Source organism: Oryzias melastigma, linkage group LG7, assembly GCF_002922805.2.
Source record: "Oryzias melastigma strain HK-1 linkage group LG7, ASM292280v2, whole genome shotgun sequence".
NCBI classification, from domain to species: Eukaryota; Metazoa; Chordata; class Actinopteri; order Beloniformes; family Adrianichthyidae; genus Oryzias; species Oryzias melastigma.
In genome coordinates, this window is record NC_050518.1 from 22,573,557 (window position 1) to 22,596,683 (window position 23,127).

Below are 23,127 nucleotides of genomic sequence, written 5' to 3' on the forward strand. Positions count from 1 at the left end.
AAACAGCAGCTGCTAACTGCTACATGCTAACGCCGTGATTTAACTCCTTAGGACCCGAGCTGTCCTTTGATATGCCTGTTTTATTTATCTGACAGAGAAATAAAGTTTGGAAAATTAACTACTGTGGTAATAAAACCGAAAATGTGATGTATTAAGAACTTAAAAAAGAAGCACATAATCTTAAAAAAACTAGATAAATAAAACTAACGTATTAAAACTAATAATGATATCAGCTATTCATGAACACTCATCAAATTTTATGCTAAAACATAAACATAGTTTATATTTGTTTATATTTGCTGTATTTTTACTTGTTTATTAGAGCTACTTCACAGAAATGTTTTTAAGTTTTTAATAATAAAATAAGGTTAATGAAATATAAATAAGGGACAACACAAATCTGTTTCTTCAGTTTATTCATATTTTAAATGTGTTATAAAGGTATTGGATCGTGACTTGGTATGGGCAGATACACAAAATCAAATGACTTGGAATCGGATCAGGCCCCAAAAAACCTGATCGAGACATCCCCAATAAAGACATTAAAAACAAATTAACTACAGATGCAAGAAAAAGTATGCAAATTCTTTGAGAATACCTTAATTTCTGACACATGATGTGTTTTTTTATCCCACTTTAAATTGCACAAAAATTTGTTTTCATGTTTTTATTGAACACAATCATTTGTCCAGTTTATACATAAAACCAATAATTCCAAAGGGATCTCATCAACTGTATTTATCAAAAATTAATTGGGATACTTTTTTTTTTTTTTACATAGAAAATAAATATATCTAAATAAAATTTGACTAAAAGTTCTTAGAAAGTTCTGGGGGCCACATATTAGGGATTTTATGACAGGAGCCAGTAGAAATTTGATCGTGGGGCTCATATGACTCACAGGCCAGACTTTGGACATGCCTGATCTAACAGCTTTAAAACTATGTGCATGATAAAATTACCACTCATTCAGATGACATGTCTACTAAGTCTAATAAGTAATCAAACTTACAAATTGATTGATATCTGTAGTTCAAATGCATCTATGATGGTTTTTAACATGACAATAACAGTACATTCTATTCGCAAAATTCCTCACAAAGACCAGCTTTTTGCTTTTGTGCTAAAGTAGCACAAGTAATGAATTCGAATAACTGAATACGTATATTATTGTATGCTTTTATTTTATGATAAATAAAAGTGTATTATCTTTGGAACACGCTGTTTATTGTTTCAAGTGAGAGCAGATGAAAGCTTCACAAAAAAACCTAAGAATGTTTCCTCTGAGTGAGCTCAGTCAGACATCTCTGCAGTACAGCTTGATCAAGGGAAAAACAGTTCTCCAAAAGTCTTTATTCTTCAGAATAAACAGACAGTTTGAATTGTAGATCAGACGACTTAAGCCTGACAAAATCTCGGAGGAGCACTGCTTTGATCTGCGTAAGAGGCTTCCTGGCCAATCCGTTTCTGTGCTTTCATCACAGGAAAAGATGCGTTCGTGTGTTTCTGTTTGACTCGGTCTTGCGTATATTAGACTGCTATTTGATTCAAAGAACTTGAAATGATACGAGAATCAATTCACCCTCTGTGGAGCAAGCCAAGAAGAGATGAACTCCACACCTCTGAGTCATGATGTTCACGTAGTGGAGACGAGCAGAAGTCTATGTGTGGGAGAAGAAACAGCTCAGTCGAATATAGGAAGGTTAGATCTACTAAGTAAATTCAAGATACAATGTATGTGCTAAAAAAGCACATGGAAATGAGTAATTGTTGGATTTATTCTAAAGTGTTCCCAGTAGTCTTTTAATTAGAATTCTTCTTTTTATTTTAGCTAAAATAATAATAAAAAAAAAATCTGCCATTTTCTAGGACACAATTTCTGCAGAGCGGCAGGAGTTTATTAGAAATTCACCTCTGAGTTGTGGACAAGACCTTTGGGGCTGAGCAACCCCACCACCCCTTCCTGTCACCCATAACTGAGCTCTCTGTTTATGAACTAGCTTACATTCTCAACCTAACATTAGCAGTGCAACAAAAATGGCGAGCAATATTGGAGCTATCCAGCCGTACAGTTTTAAGCTAGATATCAGCTCAGGCAAGTAAAACAAAGACGTTCATGGATCTAGTGCAGGGGTTCTCAAAGTGTGGCCCACGGGCCGGTGGAGGCCCACAGCCTGTGTTTTTGTGCCCCTCAATAAATCCTAACCAGATGTACATTACTTGGAAAAATGTTTTTGGCAACATCTGCAGGAGGAAAAAAGTAATTACACCCAGGTGTCAATGGTACAGTGTATTAATTTCACCACTAGAGGGCAGACAACATTTTCCACATCACTGCCTCTGCGGAGAAAGGAAGAAAGGTGGTCGAAATGGAGTTAGAGCGGGAAGATGAACGAGGTTCAGAGAGAAAGTCAGAGCAGGTTCCTTTGAGGAAAAACGTCGTATTTGCAAGGGGAAAAAAGGCAATTAGAAGCTAAGTGGACAAATGCTTACTGATTTGTAAGCAGAGGGATACAATGCTCAAATAATTCAATATAAATCATCACTATGTTATAAATGATAAAAACTATGACAAATTTACCAGCTACGCCGCACAGCAGATAATGTTTACAAAAATGGCAAAATCCTGTGACAGAAGCTAGCTTTGTTGAGGATTTGGAAATGACGCGGCGTAGCAAGTCTATCAGTAACGGGGAGTTCATAAAATAATTTATTCTGAAAGTAGCTGACATTGTTTTCCCAGAGCAAAAGTTTGAGGAAATAGGTCTGTCAAATGATACAATTACAAGACGAGTAGAAGATCTGGGCAGCAACAGCATCCGAAGGGGACTATTCGTTGCAAATAGGTTTTGCTTAAAATATAGTCGGAAATAGACATCACACAGGTCTGATGTCGACAAAAATTGACATTTCTCAGTTAAAACGATGTTTCAAATCTTGCCTGGTTTGTTCTTATCCTCTGTTAACTGTACAAATGACACTTGGTAATTGAAGTTCTTAAAAAACAGAATTTTTCTGTTTATTATTTTTTTTCACCAAAAGTGGACCTCAGTCTAAAGTCGTGTTTTTAATTTTTCCCTCCGCTTCAAAAACTTTGAGAACTTTGTGGCCGCCCAGTTTATTTTCTACATCACAAATATGGTCTTTGTCATACATTATTTTGTCTGCAATGTATATAAATATACACAGAAATGGAATTTTAAGCTTACTTTTCTTCATAAATGTCCTCTATCATAAGAAAAATACCACGAAAACAACATTTTTATCCGACTGGCTCTTTAAAAATCTGTAACTTCCGTTGTGCTGGTTTTTGTGTTGTGTTGGGCATGTGCTCAAGGTCTCACATGTCCCCTCAGTACACAGGTTTTCTTATTCGGATGTAAACAGATCCCACTTTGTACAAAAAACTATTTTAGTTCTAAACTGCATAAGTAAAATGTTTAATGTGTAAATCTCAGTCCTGTTTGAACATCTAACAATGTTTACCTTCTAATATTCCTAAAACTGTAAGTGTTCTCGCCTATCTTAGATATTTGTCCACAGATCGACAAAAATCATGTCTTCACAACAAATCTGGAACAAGTTAGACTCATCCAGTAAAGAGAAATACTATAACTTGATTTTTGAGCTCATGGTTTTTTTTTTGGATGCTATAAGAGTCATAAAGAATAATTGGAGAAGTGTTGCTGAGGACATTTTATTAGCTGTAACTGAATTTCCGGGTCAATCTAACTATCCTATCAGACTGAATTAGAAGCTGTCTTGTATGAGAGCTGATTTTTGACAACTGAATCTGCCATGAGGTTCAGAGAGAAATCCTGATAAGATCTGAAAACTGTTAAAGGGCCTTCAAGAAGTTAAATGTCCACTTCACCACATCTACTGTAAGTTTGTTTGAGAAGGGATAAATGCTGCATACAGACAAAGTGAAGTGTTCTGCATTAATGAGTTCTAACATTTATTTTTTATTTAAATGCACAAGGCGGTCTGAGATCCTTTTCAATGCTGTGAAACTGCAGCAGCCCCAGCTCTGTCGTAGAGAAGACTTCTGTTTAAAATCAGGAAGTGAATTGAACTCAGACCTGCAGAGGAAACTGAGACGCCTGTTGTCGTGATCTGACTTTTGTGGTTTGAAATGAGAGAGCGAGAGGGAGAGATAGATGCCGTGCTGTGCCGTTACCTCTTTTGACTTGCTCCCGTCTCTTAACTTTTAACATCTTCTTGTGGAGCTAACGGCAAGGATTTCAAATGGGCTGAAGAGGGCTCTCTGCCTCAGCGTCCAGCCCGTTCACTTTGTTAAGGATGACCAGCAGCAGCAGCAAATCAGTCAATTCTACTGCAATTAAAGCAGAGATCAAGAGGCATGACTCCCTCCAGAGTGCAATCAACAGACTTGCCAAGCAGTTTGAAAGGGTGGAGGACCAGCAGCTGCGCTCAGGCCTCAAAGTTTTTCTCCACAGCATTCAAGGTAAGGTCATTTCTTATTAAACTTTGCAGCTTGACAACACTTTGTTGGGTTTCCTGAAAAGGGGGCAGGTCACCTTTATTGACACATATTAACAGATATTTAAAGAGGATGCTCAGTTTAGTGTAATTCTTCATTTGATGAAATTAAAATATTGCACAAATACAAACTTAAATACTCTTTATGTTCTGCACTGCCGCAGTGCGGAGGAAGAAGACGGCAAGGTTGATTTGTATCTTCCTCTCAGCTTCCTGTGTGAGTCAGTGTGTTCTTTAGAGTGGAGACGTTCATCGTCAGTCTCACTTGAAAACCTCTCAGAAGTGGACACGTATTGGCTTTAAACATCAGGCAACATCTGGACACGAGGGACCAATAGAGGCAACTCTCATCAGCTATCGCCATGGAAGCAGGATGAAACCTGCTGTGTGGCCTACTTCCTGTCTGCCAAATCTGCAACTGCCCTCAAAGCCACTTCCTTTCAGACAAACAGGGCTTTTACATGGAGCCGATCCGTTTCACGTTATTTCCTCATCGCTCAGCTTCTCAGCGTCTCTTGTCGATGTGACACAAGGCGTTCGTTTGAATTTGCTGGATGCGTGCTTTGCGTAAAACGATCATGGGCGAGACCCAAACGTGGAGGAAGTGCTCATGTTTAGCAGTTAAGGACTGAGCGGAAGATGCAGAAACGACACAGCTACGTGCCGCTTCTGCCTTCAAAGCAAGTTGACACATTAAAAAAAGAAGTGTTCTTCCACAGACAGTAGCAAGGTGAAACTTTAAAAAAAAAAAAGGTAATTTAGGATTTTCCAACCAAACCCCAGCTTTTCTGATTCCTGTAACTCTTACCTTTATTTGTGACTCGAAACATTTCCTGCTGTGCTCTTCAGAGAGAATGATGGTTTACATTTTCAGATCAATGAGACCAATTTTTTTTACTTTTAAAAACGATTTATATTTGCATGGTCATCTCATGACTTTTTGGACAAAATGTCCCCAAAAATTGGGTGAATATTTCTCTTTAGTAGCAACTCTTCAATTCAAGTCAATTTATGTATATAGCTCAATTACACAACACAGTTGTCGCAGCGGGCTTCACACCGGTAAATGTCCAAAAGCATAAAATCAATGACAAGATATAAACAACAGCTTATTGCTAAACTAAACTAAACAGGCTAAACTAAACTGGATCCCCTCCACAATTCTTCCTTCTTATTAAGCAAAAACTTGAAAAAAAGAAGAAACCTCAGTAATGTTAAGACGAAGGAGGGATCCTCTCCCAGGACGGACAGGCGATGTACCAGGACTGTTAAAGAAGAATTAGCTTATCTAACTCTACAACTACAAGTTTGATTAGTTGGCTGGGGCAGCTGGGGGCATGAGATGAGCCAGAGGCTAGATCCACTGCCAAGGACAGGAGCACAGATGAGCCACCTGAAATCTGGAATTGAGGGACAACACATGAATCACACTGCACCAGACAGAGGCATGGGGAACTAAATGAAAAATAAATGATTAAGAAAAGTGGAGAAATCTTAAAAATCAAATGGATGGTATGTTCCAAAGATTACACCAAAAACCAATCAATGGGCTCTGTTGGTTCTTTTATTTGACCCAGTATGCATTTAAACCAATCTGGATTTTGCAGAAATGATCTGGAAAGAAATTGATTACAAAAGGTGAAGAGTCAAAATTGTAATATCAAAGTTCAGTTTGATGTTTTTGCTGCTTTATAATTAAAATCTGAACCCAGTTGAGTCTGTAGATTTGAATAAAGCAGATCCATTATTTAAATCTGCTTTATTCAAATCACTTAAAAAAAACGGTGTTTCTTAAATATGTGGGTCAATTTTAAAAGCAAGCAGATTGTCCAAAAGTACGACATATCTTGACAGACGTGGCACTGTCTGACATAGATATTTGTGGGTCTTGCTCATCCACATTGATTTGAGCCATGACTTGTCCTTTCAGCAGACTCCTAGACAGGTAAAACACGCTCTAAGCAAAGGAAAAGTTATTTGGAAAATCCAGTTTTGTACTGATTTTTGATCACAAAGCTTTTCTCTGTGGAGTAGCATGAACAAACAGAACCTCCAGAGCTGCATTTTTATGCAGAAACAAGAAACAGATCCTCTGTACTTCGAATCTCAAAAAGCACACAAGCATCCTGATAAGTTCAACAAGTGTTCAAGTCGACAAAAGTCGATGTAAACGTGTGCTTATTAATAATTTAGGTTAGGGTACCGACCATTGAAAAGTTACGTTTTTGAAGTTTTAAAACTTCGTTTTAAAATAAATGTTTATCCTGTTCGGCCCTCGACCTTCGGTATGTTTTGGATTTTGGTCCGCTGTTCGATTGAGTTTGACCCCCCTGCCCTATGCTAAAGGCATTTTAAAAGACCTGTGATCAGCGCATTCTTGAACGTGCCACACTACCCAGTGTGAACGTAGCTGTAGTTGTTCTAAATCAAGGATGGGGAACTCCAGACCTCGAGGGCCGCAATCCTGCATGTTTTCCAACATACCCATCTCTGGCATGTTCTAATTTGCTGGACATATCTGAAACAGGTAATCAGTGATGAGTAGGGCTTGGAAACCAGGAAATCCTGCAGACACTGTGGCCCTCCAGGCCTTGAGTTGCTTATCTCTGATCTAAGCAGTATCACAGACACACTTATGAATTTTTCTTTGCGACGTTCAAATCAGCTTTTAAATTGACAAGTGGCCAACTTTGATGGTCATTGATCAAAATTTCATCAAATCAAGGACCCAGAATGTCTTCCTGGAAAAATATGTAATGTTTTACTTTTAAGACCATGACTTTTTTTTCTTTAAAGACCACCACAGGAGTTATATGTGTAGCTAGAAGAACATAAAAGTCATACCAGGTCTCCTTTAGCGTCTCTGATGTGGTAGACTTAAAACAATTCTCCATGTGACATGTTATGAGTAAATAGTCATTAACAGTTAATGGTTCTAGAGGGTTATATGAGCTGGTTATGTCAAAATATAAAGTCTGGCTGTGCTTTTCACAACTAACCATTAGCTTCCCAGTGAATTTGGGGATTTTATTTTCTTTTTTGGATCTGGCAGATACTAGAAAACTCTGAGAGGCAACCTTATAGTTTAAAAGCCCTCCATTAATTTTTTGGTACAATTGTTCTGGCTATGTTGTTATCAAAGCCGGCGTGTCCCCTGCTGGCGTCCTGGCTCAGTGAGCGCCGAGTTCACCGGTGCTAAAAAGAGCCTCCTAATAAGAGACCGGGACTCGACGGTGTGCCAGAGGAGGAGGAGGATGAGGAGAGGGTGAGGTGTTCCTGGGAGCTAAATGACTACATCTGAGCGTGAATCTGAGTGTTCACTGCAGCATGGCAGCGCAGCTCGAGCCTGATAGGGTGTGTATGTATGTGGGGGGTGAAGACAGCTCACAGTGAAGGAGAAATGAAAAATCACCCAGCGTGACCACTGCCCTTGGCCACTGACCATCTGACAGCACCCGCCCATGGGCATGTGTGTTTGTGTGCTGGGGGAGCTCTGTCTTCTGCATGGCATATCTGTGTGTTTGGGGCACCTGCATCACTTTAATGGGATTCACCGTGTGAGCTTCAGGACTCACACTTGCACACGACAACCACATTTTTGTCTTAAAACAGATTTTTCTGAGAAATACAGCTCCATGTATCTTATTTAATGTTTCACTCCCAACTCCTTACTCATCTGTCTGCCTTTCCCCTTGAGCCAAAGGCAGTTGTCAGGGGTCTTTTGTATTCAGTGTGAGTATTTATTGCCCGTTCACTGACTGATGAAGGGAGGGGGAGCGAGCCGAGCAGGTGGACAGTCACATCCTGTATTTTCAGACTAAGCGCTGCTGCACCAAGATGATCTCAGATTATACAGCAATTTATTTTATTTAGATTTATTTAAATTAAACTATAACCTTCAATCACCTTCATTAATGCATGGTGTCTTAAATTTAAATGCCTATTTATCTCCATCCTTCAGCCATGCAGCAGTATGTGCATTTATGGATTTTTTTTTTTTTGTTGGGCTAAATAAGAAACTGAGTGCACTACGTTTGGTTGCTTTTCTTTCTGCATTTTTCATGTTTAAACTTCCACTCTGATCATCTTCTGATCTATTTTAAAAGCGTTCCCAGTGGCCTTTATCTGTGATGATGCTGTTTTTAGGCAAAATAAAAAACTTTGTATCATTTTTAAGGTTGTGACCATAACGCGTTAACCCACACGTTTACTGAACTTGAATTAACATGTTAATATTAATTAACGTAGTCCTTTGTTTTGCCTCGCCGAATTAGGGTTCCACGGTTTGCGTTAAAACACTTCATCTGGTATCATCCCACTTATACCACGGTTATTTACATTTATTGTATTCTTGTTTTTTTTGGTTTGATCGTCTTTTCATAAAAAGCGGACTATTTGATTCGTGGTCTGGTGCGTTGTCATGGTAACGCGACAAGGAAAAAGGAAAGTGATATAATTGCTGATCGTCACGATAGTTTAAATAAAGCAATCAGTTCAGAGAGAAATTCATGTCTTACTACTTGTTTTTTTTTCCAGAAGATGAAAGAAAACGTTTTAGAGCAGCCTGCGTAATGATACAGAGCAGTGACCAGAACTTTTTTCTTTTTTTTTACTTTAGGTGTGCAGACTTGTTTCTTATGGCTGTTTGTCAGCATTTCTGTTTTGTTGGAGTAATACTGCAGACATAAAAGTGTTTAGAGTTCTGCTTGTTTTGCTGCTGATGTGTTTTGTTCTCACAAATTATATATCTGAGGTAACACTTGGTAAATGAAAAAAATCATTAAAAATAAAAATTAAGGAAAATTTTCTCCTTGTTTTCATTCAAAAGCTGCATATCTTCATGTAAAATTTACTTTGTAAAACATGGTGATTAGTTGTGATTAATCACAACGCAAAAGTGTGATTAATCTGATTTATTTTTTGTCTTTACTTAATAAAAAAACCTTTTAAATGTACACTTTTGTGTGTGATTTAATATTGTGAGTATTCACAGATAAGTGATTGGAAATACTGTAACTAAAAAAAAAAAAAAAACAATATTTGGGATTCATTTTTTCCCATGTTTATTTTTCTTCTTTTTTTTTTTTTTTTTTACAATTCCTGGCCCCACTCATTTTCTAAGACATCGGCCCAATCCAAATTCTTCCCTTCTCCCTTCCCCTTCATTCAATGCAGGAGTTTAAGTGCTAGTGTGTCCAGGAAATGTTTTTTTAAAATCTGACCCTCCAAACGGAGGGATAGCAAAGCTAAACTGCGTCACACTGAGAAGCTCTTGTCTTTCATGTGATTGAGCTCTGAACCACAGACATTTACATTTAAATCTAAGTAATGACTTTTGTTGTAGCATGACCTTTTTAAACGTATAAAACCTCTGTTGTTATGAATATTCAAGTGGTGGAAGCTCCGCGCTAAAGCTAGCGGACCGGCGATTATTGGTGACATCATCGACGAAAGTAACGTCCAAAATATCAGACACTATTTTTTCTCAACCCTACGTTTGGAGGGCCAAATGAAGGGGAAGGGAGAGGGGAAGAATTCGGATTGGGCCATAGTTTCTCGAGAGCGGTAGTATTTATTAGAAATTCACTTCTGAGTTGTGGGCGGAACCTTGACACAGAGCAACCCCAGCCCCCTACTTCCCAACATCCCTCTGTTTACACTCTCTTCTGCTAGCTTACAGCCCCTCACACACCAACCTAATTTTCCCCGTGCAACGAAAACGGCAAGCGATATCAGTGCTATCCAGTTATACCGTTTTGAAACGAGGACAATGACGACGTCTGCAAGTGGATGCATCAGAATGGAGTGGAGCTTGTAAATCCCTGCCACAGGCTTTTTAAACTGTATTTTTATTTATTTCATCTGCTCCTGATTTACAACGATTTGAATAAAGAAATATGAAAAAATAAATTTTTAATCTTAATTTTCTTTATATATATGTCCTCTGTTATCAGAAAAAGGCTTTAAAAACGCCAAAAACACACTTTGCATTGGAGTGGGTCCATGTTTGAATAGTGATTTACTTCTTAATTTAACTTTTTGATCAAGATTTTCACCTGAATATTTTATTTGAAACCTTTTTTTTACAGTTTCCATTCATGGATTTACTCAAATGAAAGCACACAGTTAAATATTTTAAATCAGAGTGTGAAAAATGCAAACCCAATGAACACGTGTTTAAATTTTTATCAACTGACACTATGTGATCTGAATTCCAATGGAAAACATGTTGTCATCTTCCCACACTTTTGTCTACTTCATGAAGTGAAATCAAAGCTTTTCCACTTCCGCTGAAGAACACTGAAGAACGCCGACAGATCAATGAAGTCAGAGGAAATTGCTACGCTCACACACACCACCCGCACGCAGACATCATTTTGATATACTGGAAGAGATTACAATGCAGAATGTACCAATAGGAGGAGGAGGAGGAAGGACTTGGATGAGATGATGGTGCCACCGGAGCCAGGAAGATTGTAACACCTTAGCAACAAACAAGCCAAACCTCCTACTGAGGAGGAGCCACACACCCGCATGAACACACACTCTTATTCACACAAATGGGCAGCTGAAGACAGATGAATGATGGCAGCTGCATAAATTAGACACTGAAAACACAGCATCTTTCTTTTTTCCCACCACAAATGTTGCTCTATTTTTCCCTGTTTGTCATTCCTGACAGATCCTCATCCCTGCCTTCATTTTTTCCCGCTTCATTTAGTTTAGCAGGTCCAGCTCCTGTGTACCCTGCCGCCTTACCTCCAGCCGTTACCCGCCATTCCCCTCCTCCTCTGAAAAAGAGAAAAAAGATGGAGGGGAGGGGATGGAGACGGGATGAGCAATAAAAAACCGAGGGGAGCAGCAGGAGGAACAGGGAGAGAGAGGGAAAATGAGGAAAGAGGAGAAGCAGAATCTTTCTGCATTGTATGGATTGCATATTGGTTCAAGGAGGGGCATGCCGAGGGAGGGGCATTGGAGATTCCTGTGTTTGTGAGAACGGAAAAGCGCAGGGAGAGGGAGAGAAGCATGTGTGAGAGTGTAATGTGTGCTGGACTGTTTGAACCTGTGTGACGGCGTGTCTGTCGGAGGCGGTCGTGGAGCTGCTGGAGAGGTGACTCGCCTCAGCGCCTCCTCTGGGTTGTCAGCGCCTGATGCACTCAGAGGACACACGGGGTCCACGAGACGAGGAGAGGGGCGTGATGGCAGGATGCATCCCCACTAGTTCATGCATCTCCAGACATCCACCTGGACCTCCGTTGGCTTTTCCTCCTGATCCACTGCAGCCCTCCTCAGTGAGGCTGCCCGCCTGGCTTCCTGCTGCTGCGCTCTCTGCACGGATGCTGCTGTCAGCTCACATGTGAGACAATGATCTGGACTGGACTGCCTTCACCTCTGGGCCGTGCTCTTTTAGGGTGACATTACTGAATTTTTAAAGACTCAACCTTTCCCTTTACAGCCACTCTCTTCTCTGCTCTGAACAACGATTTCTGCTGCCAGGACGGACTAAGCAACACGTAAGATGGGGATACACCATCTAACAACAAGGTCAGGTAAAAAACTATAGCCAAAGGAATGAGTCATCAGACAATAAAGGACAATATGAAGGTTTCTTTGCATCAATAGCTCCATGAATATGCAGTGAAAGAAGCCAACTGGGTGTTTTTGTGTTTTATGGGAACAAAAGAGCTGCTTTTCATTGGCAGAGCTTTCAAGGTTGTCAGGAGGAGAACATTTGTTATTTTCGAATCCCAGGGAAATAGAAATCAGCAAGCAAAAAAAAATCTGCAACTATAACTAAGAAAGTAAGTTGGGGAATGGATAAAACCAACAGCTCTCATGCTGTTGAGTCTTCCAAGGGAAAACTTTGCCTCCCTCAGTGCAAGTTTTTGACCACCTTTGTGCCATCGGACTGTTTGACGCCCCGACAAACTGACAAACAGTCAGCAGTTCAGTCTTCTCCGTAGGATTCCATTCGTCAACTGCGTCTCCTCTAAAACTTGGCCACATGAGTGACGGCGGCACCCTGCAACAACGCACCACCTACCTCATTTCCCTCACCTTGGTGAAGGTAGAGGCTGTGGAAGAGAATGGAGGGGAGGCCAGGAGCAGCACCCAAGGGAAGGAAGTGGAAACTGGGCAAGGAAGATGGACGGAGGAAGAGATGCAAGCAAAAGTGGAGATTGAAGAAAAGGCACAGAGTGATCCAGCTCAAAGAGCTCAAGATGTTGTCATGAAAAGTGGCACAGATGAACTCAAGAGTAAAGAAAGAAAACCCATCCCTAATGTTGATGCCACAACTAGGGGGTGTGAAAAGCCACCACTCAACCTGTCAATCCCCCTACCTGCTGAGAGAACGTCCCTTCAGAAGTCTCCAAACATGGTTGAAAAGACGGTTCCAACGCTGACCACAACACCGCCAGCAGAGATGCTCGAACCCAGTCGAACCCCGACTCGGACAAGCCTCCCGATCCGCCCGGCAGGACAGCGGCCCGTCAGTCTGCTGAAGTCTCATAGCAGCGTGGCCACCCGAGGTCGCGACTCCAGAGACGGTCGGGAGCGTAGCCCTACCTCAGCCCAGAGCCTTGATCGAAAGGACTGCCGCATCACCATGCGTTCGCCGGGCCCCTGCAGGGCCTCCTGGGCAGAGGCCAGCCGGCCTGAAGTCTGGAGGAACCTTCAGGATGAAAGTCAAATCGGTCTGGAAACTGAAAGCGTAATCGCGGCAGTGATGAGAGACATGCCCAGGAAGGACAGACTGAAGACGGGGTCAAGCTCCCTACCTGCACCCGCTACACAGACTTCCAAGCCAGCACGGAAGGGGAAAAGCCGCACGCTGGACAACAGTGACCTGAACAGCCTCTCTGAAGACCTGGGGCTGGCCAGAGACGGCCAGCAGACCCAGCAGGGCCAACGAGGCGCCGCTAAAGACAGGAAGATGCTCAAGTTCATCAGTGGTATTTTCACAAAGAGCAGTTCAGTGTCAGCAGGCCCGACCTCCACAGCACCCCCTGTTTACATCCAAAGAGACTCCAGCGAAGAGGAAGGTAGGTGGTCATGAACACACCCCACTGTTCCCTCTTCACTCCACGACAACAAACCACCATCAGAGGAACTCTAGTCTGCAATTACCTAATGCTTATCAGAGGTTTAGCCTCCTTTGTGCAGCGGCATCCTTTTACAAAGAGTTGGGCTGGAGTTGGGTGGGGTTTCCAACCAAACCCACAAAGAATGTTCGGCCCGTCACGTGTTTCAGGAACATTTTCTTAATGCCATGTGCGACTGGAACTGGTGGCACAGCTTTGGTGCAAAAATTGACACAAGCATCATCCTGGACAGCTTTAATCTAATTCCCCTCAGAGCGTGGGCCGATTTCACACCGCTGGAGGGGTTATCTGCACCCTCCTAAACCAACACTCACTCCACACACACTGGCACACTTCACCAGCACTCACAGCATAGGTTTACATCTCACAATGGTGATGCCAGAGGGCCGACGAGCTGGTGGCACAATCACAGATTGCACCTCTCCAGCTGATTTTGGAATGCTGGAAGAGAAACGACATCAGATCGCCCACACCGGAACAGAAAGTGAGGATTCACAGGCAATCTAGAACATTTCTAATCCTGTCTTTGATATTCCACACCCACTAATCTCCAGCTTTCACTCCCCCTTCTTTATTTCTTTTGGTTTTTGTTTAAATTCAAGCGCTCATGTGGCATTCTGAAATGTAATGGTTGCCTTTTTTTAATTGCTGTTTGGGGTATTTTAGCAGGACTGCAGTCTGGAACGGCACGCTTCCTTTTACAAACATGTGCTGAGAGCCACACTGAGCTTGTCCTGCGTTCTGAATTCATTAGCTCATTGTATATTCACAATGTTACATATGCACTCTTTGGATTCGCTCAAGTAGTGAGACCAGCCTTGCCGACAGAGCTCCCGCACGCACATTTTGCACACATACTTGGGGCAGGAGGAAGTGTTGCCATGGCAACCGTCAGGACTGCTGCTTCTGCCGCTGTAACAGAGGCAGACCCTGATGAAACTGAGGGTGGAGGAGGTGAACGTGCGTGCGAGACAGTGCACCGGCTCATGACTGACAGGACAAAATTTTATAAAAGAATCTCGTGTCGAGTTAAAAATACGGAGTCAGATAAAGGTCATTGGGGTGGGTAAAGGGCTGCTTGTGATCAGTTAGCGCCAAGAATGTAGATAATTGGCTTTCCGTGGGAAGCTGTGCCCCGATGCAGCAGAAAGAGCACACTGTCTGATCACTTTTGGCACCAGCAGCAGCCCATAAAAAGAGCACTCAGTCACATAGGCAAAGTCTGTGTGTGTGTTTGTGTGCTGGAGGCAGGAGTCTGCTGGGGCAGCAAGTGTGTAAGCCCTCTTTTCTCCCAGCTAAAGCAAATCATTACACCCTGCATTTGTTTGTCAGCAGCGCCTCAGATGGGAGCTCAGGCGTGAGTTTAATGATCATTAGCTTCTGAAGGACACTTTTTCGGTTTAGGACAGCTGGAACCGCAGCAGTCATTGTCTGCTCTAGTGCTTGTATTCTAGAAAAGAGAAACGGGTGAGGAAATCTCCCTTTACGTGAAGTCCAGACACATTCTGTGGGATTTTTGGCCCCACCTTTACAGTAGAATACTAAGGTGTCTTTCAATAATGAGAAGAAAGTGTTTTATATCGTAATATTGTAAAGGTACAGTACTTCACTGATTTATAGAATCAATATAACTATCATTTGTAAATTATATTAGAATATGTTTTGTCCCAAAATGAAATTTAACAGGAAAATGAACCAAAATTACAAATGATTTAACAGTCGGGGTGTGTATTAGAAAGAGTCTTACAATACGATACATGTTGCGATATATCCCAAGACTGTGCCGGAACAATTTTTTTTACTATTTCTTTAAAAAGAAAAAACTAAGTAGTACATCTCTCATAGCAACAAAAGCCACAAGGCTGACTGAGCATTTAACACAAGCTGATTCTCACGAGATCTTGTTGTTTTGGTGAGCTGCTCCAAGAGGCTCAGTGTGCTGTGCTGCCAACTAGTGGTTGAGGGTGGAAAACAAAAGATAGACGAAAAAGGATGCTCATGAATAATAATAAAATATCTTCTTGTCAGCATTTGGTACAAGTATCGCCAAATGAAATATTGCGATATATTGCTGAATCCATTTTCCCTACACCCAATTTTTGTTACTTTAATTTGTGCCTTATTGGAGTTCAATTTCTACATTAGCTAAATCCATAAAACACCTTTTTTTGTCTCTATCTTTAAAATTCTTATGTAAGGCTTGTCTTTTTTTTATTTGTCTGCTGCCTTGTTTTATTAAGCAAGCATCATCTTTAGTCTCCATTTTGTGCTATTTATAACCTGGTAGCATTCATCAGCTGGATGTCTGTGTGTAGGTGTGTGTGTGTGTGTGGGGGGGATCACATCAAATATTTCTGATATGTTAATATTTTTGCCTAACAACAGTGTTTGCATGGAGGGTGGCGAGCTCAGCTGCAGACTCCATACCCTCACAGTGTCAGAATTGATTTGATTGACTGGAGAATTACTCCACAGAAGAATCAATCATACATGAGTTACGTAACAAATCAAGGTAATTTTTACATTTTCTAATTATGTGATTTTTTATATTTACCCAAAATAAGCTAAGATGTAAAAAAAATCATGCAAAATGTGCAACTTCTGGTGCACCGGTAAGCTGTGTCAGACAACAATAAGAGCTTTTGTGCATATTTTCCACTTCATGCGAAGCTGCTCTCCAGGGGCTTTGTGGGCTATTTGCAAAATAAATATTGCATCAATTAATATTTTTTGCAAGATAAACAGTATCTAGGATCTCATAATGAAAACACACTTCTTTTCAGTCATTGCTCTGGGAAGGGTTTTTCCTGTGACCTCCTGATTTGTCGCATTACTCCAAACAGCTGTTAGGATTTCTGGTGAAATGATCTGAGCTGCAGGTGGATGAACACGTTGACCGTCTCACCGTGTGTCTGGCTGGAAACCTGTTCACACTGTACCCCTCTTTTTAGCCAGTTGTTAGGCAGATTTCTATTCCCCAGTGGTCGACAGCAGCTCCAACAGGATATGAGGTCTACAGATGATGGACTTCCATTAAAACCTGTTTAATAGGAATATGTGTTCAAGTCTGCATATAAAAATATGATATTTATCCTTCAAATCTAAAACTCTTCAGATTATGATATCAGATCATCCCTTCTGACACTGTTTTGCATTTTATTTTAAACCAACCTATAATAGTTTTTTAATAAATTCCACATTTTATACTCCTGTAAGCATAGCTTGGACCTCACACAACCTCCCTTCAGAAGTATATACTCTTTTTTTTAGTGTGGTATATCTGTATAAAATGTCAGTGGCCTTTGGAAATGTTCATGATCATTTTTCATGAAGAAAAGGTCAAACAGGAGGAAAAAATTATTTGTTTTTATGCGTTCATGAACCCCAAACATGCTAAATTGGAAATATAACGAGTAAATGCAATGAGTCACTTTGAAGAAGGATGACGCAGACTGGATATTTTTTTGTAATTAAATATTCTTCATAGTTATCAATCTAAATGATTAAAAAAACAAAAAACTACAGTTTTGTGATATATCCTGGCACAGATCTACCCCACAGACTACCCTGGCAGAGGTCCAGGGGCCCGAACATTAAAGCCCCCTGAGACAATTGGTTTTTTTTTTTTTAGAAAACGTTCCCAGTAGTCTTTTAATAATAATTATGAAGTTCTTAACCAAACTCTCACAACCTTAAGGTCTTAAAAAGCCATTTTTCATGCAGATTTCATGTTAAAGCCTCTGTTTCCAAAATCTCCTCTGGGTGGGCGTGGCAATTAGCGCTGAGTAGCTCCACCCTTGACCCCTCCCCCATTTGATTATAATATCTCTGTGTCTCACTAGTGAAAATCTTCACCGCTGATGCGAAAAAATGTCAAGCAGTATGAGTAATGTCCAGCCGTACGTTATTTAGCTGGATGCCAGCTCGGACGAGGAAAGCGAAGAGTTTCACTTTCACTTCGAAAACATTTTTTTCAACTTAAATGCGCCTTGTGGTAGGAACTGGCTGCTTTAAGGCCCTCACAGCAGACGCCACAAGAGGTCCCACAGCCACACACAGGGTGTCATGTATGTTGGATCCACAGCTCCTCTGTAAAAATCTTCAACCAAGATTTCCCAAAATCCCTTCCTCTGTAACCGTTCCGACGTGTGAGGAGCTTGCCTTGAACAAGACGCCACATCAGCTCTAATAGATGAGCGCTAGTTCCATGGCAAGAAATTTGAATATATCTCGTGGTGTTGTCAAACAGAAAAAAGGTCAAGCTGCTTACTTGTTAGAACGTTTATTCTTTTGATACCGCTGAACACTTTGGCCTTTCATTGAATTGCAGCCTTGGTGGTAGGAGCTGATCAGGGAGCTTGGACATGCGCTCTTCTTGTTGTTTTGATATCAAAACGCATCATTAATTCAAACAGAGCATTTTTGTCACTGTTTGACTGACAGCAATTTAAAAGGAGAAATACTCAGAAACGCAAAAACAAAATTTGTTCTTTTATAAGAAAAATGCCACACATACATGTTAAATTCTCATAAAATAGGATTTTCATCAGAGGAGGACTTTAGAGGATCCAGAGCATTGTTGTCTGAACATCCCATCAGGGATCACCACAGCAGATCAGCTTTCACTGATCCACAAGTTTTACACCGGATCCCCTTCCTGACACAAGCTTGTATTTTATCTGGGTTGGGGACCGACACAGAGAGATCCAGATTTAAATTCACCTGTAGCTGCATAGTTAGGCAGTAGCATGAAGGGTCTTACGTGAGGACTCACACTGGATCCAGCTCATTGCACCCACCAGGGAAGGCCTCTTTCGTGCCAGTTCTACACCCAGTCAACAGAGCTTTGTCATCATGCAAGCTGTTTTAGAAAAATTAGACATTTACCCACTTTTTTTGTAGCAAATTTGGCATTTTGACAGTATTTCAGCATTATGTTAGTTGTTTTTGGTTAATTTAGACATTTTTCCTGATTTTAAGCTAATTTAAAGTTTAGCTAATATTTTAGCATTGTGCTAGCTGCTTTGGCAAAATTTGACTTTTTCCCTGTTTTTTTTTTTTTTTTTTAAATTTGGCCATTAACTAATATTTTAGGAAACTTTCAGCTTCAGCATTTTCATCTATTAGTTTCAGCATTTTTTGCTAGCTATAGTTTCAGCATCTTCAGCAGCCACATTCAGGATACAGCACTCACATTATCACAGGGAACACCATAATTTTAGTTCTAATTGCCATTTAAAAGTACAGCAGTACTCTAAACTCTTTGTATGTTAAAGGTAATGATGCATTGACATTTTTCCTCCTTTAGATGTTTGTTGTAAACGCATCCACACTTCATTGACTACACGTCCGTTTACTTCTCACATTAGTCAATAATCCAATTAACCAATTACCCCTAATGTGTTTCAGGACAGAACAGAGATAGTGTTGAGATTTTCTGAAGAGTCCACATCTAATGGTCACGTCTGAGTCAAACCCTCAAGTAAAGGCCTCAGTAACTCAATAGACATCCACTAGTGGGCAAAGAGCAGGATGCCCCGCTGAAACTGAAAGGTTATTTTCATTATCATCACCTGCAAAGCGGCTTGTGCAGCCAGTCAGGCAGCATGTGTGATTTATAGCTGTTCCCTACAGGCGTTCAAGTCAGCCTCCATCTCTGCTGCTCAAAATCGAAGTCACGAGTTTCTCTCTGATGATTTGTTCTGTCCTTTTCTGCAGTTAATATTGCCAACAGTCAGGAGTGGACCCTGAGCAGGACCATTCCAGAGCTGAGACTGGTGAGTGGGTCAGCAGTCATATATTTGAATAAAATGGACAATTTTTGAAATGAAGGCGTTTTATGACAAATTTAGGAATTTGAATTTTGAAAATGATAAAAGGAAATAATAGTTGTTTATAAAATACTTTTTTAATCCAATAAATAGTCTAATTGTCCTTTGTACTGTCATGTCATCAAGTATTTCTATCCTAAAAACATAAAAAAAATGTGTGGATTCACATTTTAAGCCTAAGGGTTTTTTATGCATTGTGTGTATGACTCAAAAAAGAAAAACTGCTAATCCAGAATGTAGGGACCCTGTATAAGTGAGAACCATAAAAAAACATTCATTGTGATCTGGTTCTGGACCTGGCCCAACAGTTAAAGGGCCTGGTTTAATGCTGCACGTCAAACGCAAATCTAAGTGGTTTTATCTGTAAGTATGAAACATGATCCGGCAAAGCAATGCAATATTGTGATCCCAGTGGCTTTAGGAGGAAGTGCAGGTCATTTTTGAAATGTTCAAGTGTGGAAATAAATAATGTAATAAGTTGTATACCTGAGGGAGGGATAATTATAATTATTTTCTGATAATTGTGGTCTGCTCAGAGCCTGAAAGATGAAACTCTGGAGCATTAGCTCCACTGAAAAACATCTTTCATCAAAATCTTCTTGTTGTAGGAACTTTCTGTCTAACGAGAACTGGAGGCTGTGGTGTCAAAATTTTATTGGGTCTGGTAGTCATATTTGATGGCATGTACTGTGTATTTTGTGCGATGACTGGCCCTGCATAAATGCATGTATGCTTCCTCCTCTCAGGGTATTCTAGGAAGTCTGAAAAGTGGCAAAACAGCGCTGGTTAACAAGTACGTCACAGGCGTGTATGCTGCAGTCGAGAAGCCTGATGGTGAGAAATGCAAACGGAAGCTTTTCAAAAGAGTATTTTTACGCTGCAGCCTGATGTCTGTCACGTGGTTGGATTACTTGTCCGTCATCATCCTCTACAGGTGGGAGGTATAAGAAGGAGGTGTCGGTGGATGGGCAGAGTCATTTGTTACTGATCCGGGAGGAAGCCGGGCCACCTGATGGACAGGTGCTTCTTTGTGTGTTTGTGTGTGAGACAGGAAAACATGCAAACTGAGACCTCATCAGTTGTATCTAACATCCCCCCACCTCGTCTGTTTGTTTTTCCAGTTCAGCAGCTGGGTTGATGCGGTGATCCTGGTCTTCAGTCTGGAGAATGAGGCCAGTTTCCAGGAGCTCTACCAGCTCTACAGCCAGCTCAGTGCTCACCGCTCAGACATCCCAGTCATCGTCGTGGGCACCCAAGGTTAGAGAACTTATCCATGGACTCATCCTGAGACTGAAAGAAACACTAAATATGCCAGTTGGCATCCATTTCTACTTGTATAGTAGATACGTCTTAAAGGGTAACCAAACAGGGAAGTTGGAGGCTGACTCCACCCACATCTGAAATGTTAAAATCCAGTCAGAGAGGAACAGGACAGTCATCATTGCTGCAGCTGCAGATCATGATGTGGGACTTCTGAAATGACGTTGGATTTAAATGGTTTGGCCAATCACAAAATTCAACTGTAATACCTCGTTTCAACTTGTAGGGTGCAGCACACAGACGGTTTTTGACTATATTTTCAAGAATTAAACAAGTTTATTTTAATTTTGAAGCCCCATTTATAAAGGTCAACAGACAAAAAAGTTGATTTAGGGTTTGGTTACCCTTTAAATATAAGCTTAATTTAATTCCCACTCACCTGAACGCTCCACATTTGCATTTCCAAAACATTATATTAACTCCTGCAAATATTTTAAAACAAGTTGGAAATTATCCAGGAAGTTGTGATGCTATGAGCACATGCGATCCGGGTTCTTGAATGCACATTTAGCATATGGTGTTGTTCACACTGGACTGTTACTACCCAATACAAGCGCTTGTAGTCACAGCTGAATCTGCAAATTCTCCCAGGCTTTTTCTTTTACAGTTCTATTTCGATGGATGACAGACTCCGCAATTATTAATTTCTCCAATAATTATTTTCTCCAACTGGGACAAATGATTGGCACTTCTGTGAAATAAAAGAGATGCTATTCAGTCATTACCAAATCTGATTCACTGACTGGTCAAAGTTTTACTGGTTTATTTTTAACGTGTTCAAAGGATGCACGTTTTGTACGTAGAGCTTGAAAACTAACTTAAAAACGTATAGCGACACAGGAATGCAAAGATTTTTGTACGTACAGAATTTATGTGCATTTACATAGACCTTTCATTGGTACTGGTTGCTTAAAGGCGCATTGCCAAAGCCAGTGTAGCATAAGAAGTTGAGTACTTCTCCATCTAGGTAATTCTGTCAAAGGCCATTGAGGCAAAAACTGAATAATTGTGTTGTATTTTTGCAAGAAATGATTGAGATGATGACTATGTTTTACATCCTGATGGTGGGTCCTGAAACACCAGAATCAAGAGCAGATCTGCACGCTTAAGGACCTCTGACTGCTGTAAAGCTATAAGTTATGAAGCTTTTGAGCTGATATAACAGTAGATGTGACTGTTCACAATCTAAATTTAGCCGATTCGGTCTAATGATTGATGTGAGGGCCGAATAGCTTTATTTTAGTCAAGGTTCAATCAACTTGGTATCCAGCTAATGTGCTTTGACAAAAGCATGCTGGGTAACATGCATGTGGACAGGGCTTGTCCAGTGGATTGGTACCAAAGTGACGACTGGACAGAACTAGTCATGGTTGGTTATGCAGTATTGTTTGCCTGCTTCATCTACTGTTTCCTTTCCACGATCCTTCTGATTTGCTCAGACAAAATAAGCAGCACCAACCCTCGGGTGATTGAAGATCAGAGAGCCCGGCAGCTCTGCATCGACGTGCGCCACTCGCTGTTTTACGAGACCTGCGCTACTTACGGTTTCAATGTTGACAGAGTGTTTTCGGAGGGTGAGTTTCTTCCCCTGATGTCCCCCACAAAGGCCCAGGATTATAGAGTGAAGAGTGAAACGGCTGCTGTGTGTTTCCAGCTGCTCAGAAGATTGTGGCCCAGAAGAAGCAGGCGGCGCTGCAGGCATGCAAGTCTCTGCCCAATTCACCCAGCCACTCAGGAGGCTCCACACCGGGATCGGCTTCACTCCCTGGACAGGTAGCATGTCCTCAGCTTTACTGAGGGGAAGACAAATATCTACATTATGTGGAGTCTTTGTTCTAAGAAGGTAGTAAAGCGTTTTGAAAGTACATACCTCTTCTTCTGATGATGATGGTTGACCTGTAGATCATTTTGGAACCAAAAGCACATTTTATGTTATAAGAAAATTTGTTAAAATAGGCATCGGAACACAGAAAGTCATCGGAGCACAGGAAAGGTATTGGAATGCAAAAGGTATCGGAACACAGAAAGGTATTGAAACACTAATAAATATCGAAACACAGAAAGGTATCGGAACACAGTAAAGTATCGGAACACAGTAAAGTATTGGTACACAGTAAAGGATCGGAACTCAGTAAGGTATTGAAACACAGAAAAATATCAGAACACAGAAAGTTATCGGAGCGGCGGAAAGGTATCAGAACACAGAAAGGTATCAAAACACTGATAAATATCGGAACACAGAAAGTCATCGGAGCGCAGAAAAGGAATCGGAACATTGATAAATATTGGAACTCAGTAAGGTTTCGAAACACAGAAAAATATCGGCGCACAGAAAGGTATCAGAACGCAGAAAAGTATTGGAACACTCT

At 40.9% G+C, this 23,127-nt stretch overlaps 1 protein-coding gene across 6 annotated transcripts in view; it reads left to right on the forward strand.

Moving 5' to 3' along the window:
• Positions 1 to 4,159: 4,159 nt before the first annotated feature.
• The window catches only part of agap2 (ArfGAP with GTPase domain, ankyrin repeat and PH domain 2), a 31,631-nt gene continuing 12,663 nt past the window's right edge, over positions 4,160 to 23,127 (forward strand). For 2 of the 6 annotated variants that reach the window (XM_024293565.2, XM_024293566.2), the window contains exons 1-7: positions 4,160 to 4,468; positions 19,326 to 19,384; positions 20,185 to 20,272; positions 20,373 to 20,458; positions 20,560 to 20,695; positions 22,198 to 22,332; positions 22,413 to 22,531. In XM_024293565.2, the coding sequence (XP_024149333.1) occupies positions 4,303 to 4,468; positions 19,326 to 19,384; positions 20,185 to 20,272; positions 20,373 to 20,458; positions 20,560 to 20,695; positions 22,198 to 22,332; positions 22,413 to 22,531 (789 nt within the window). In that variant the 5' untranslated portion in view covers positions 4,160 to 4,302. Of the gene's footprint in view, positions 4,469 to 11,317; positions 13,548 to 19,325; positions 19,385 to 20,184; positions 20,273 to 20,372; positions 20,459 to 20,559; positions 20,696 to 22,197; positions 22,333 to 22,412; positions 22,532 to 23,127 lie in introns of those variants that run through there. The other 4 variants (XM_024293562.2, XM_024293563.2, XM_024293561.2 and 1 more) reach the window with 4 other exon arrangements.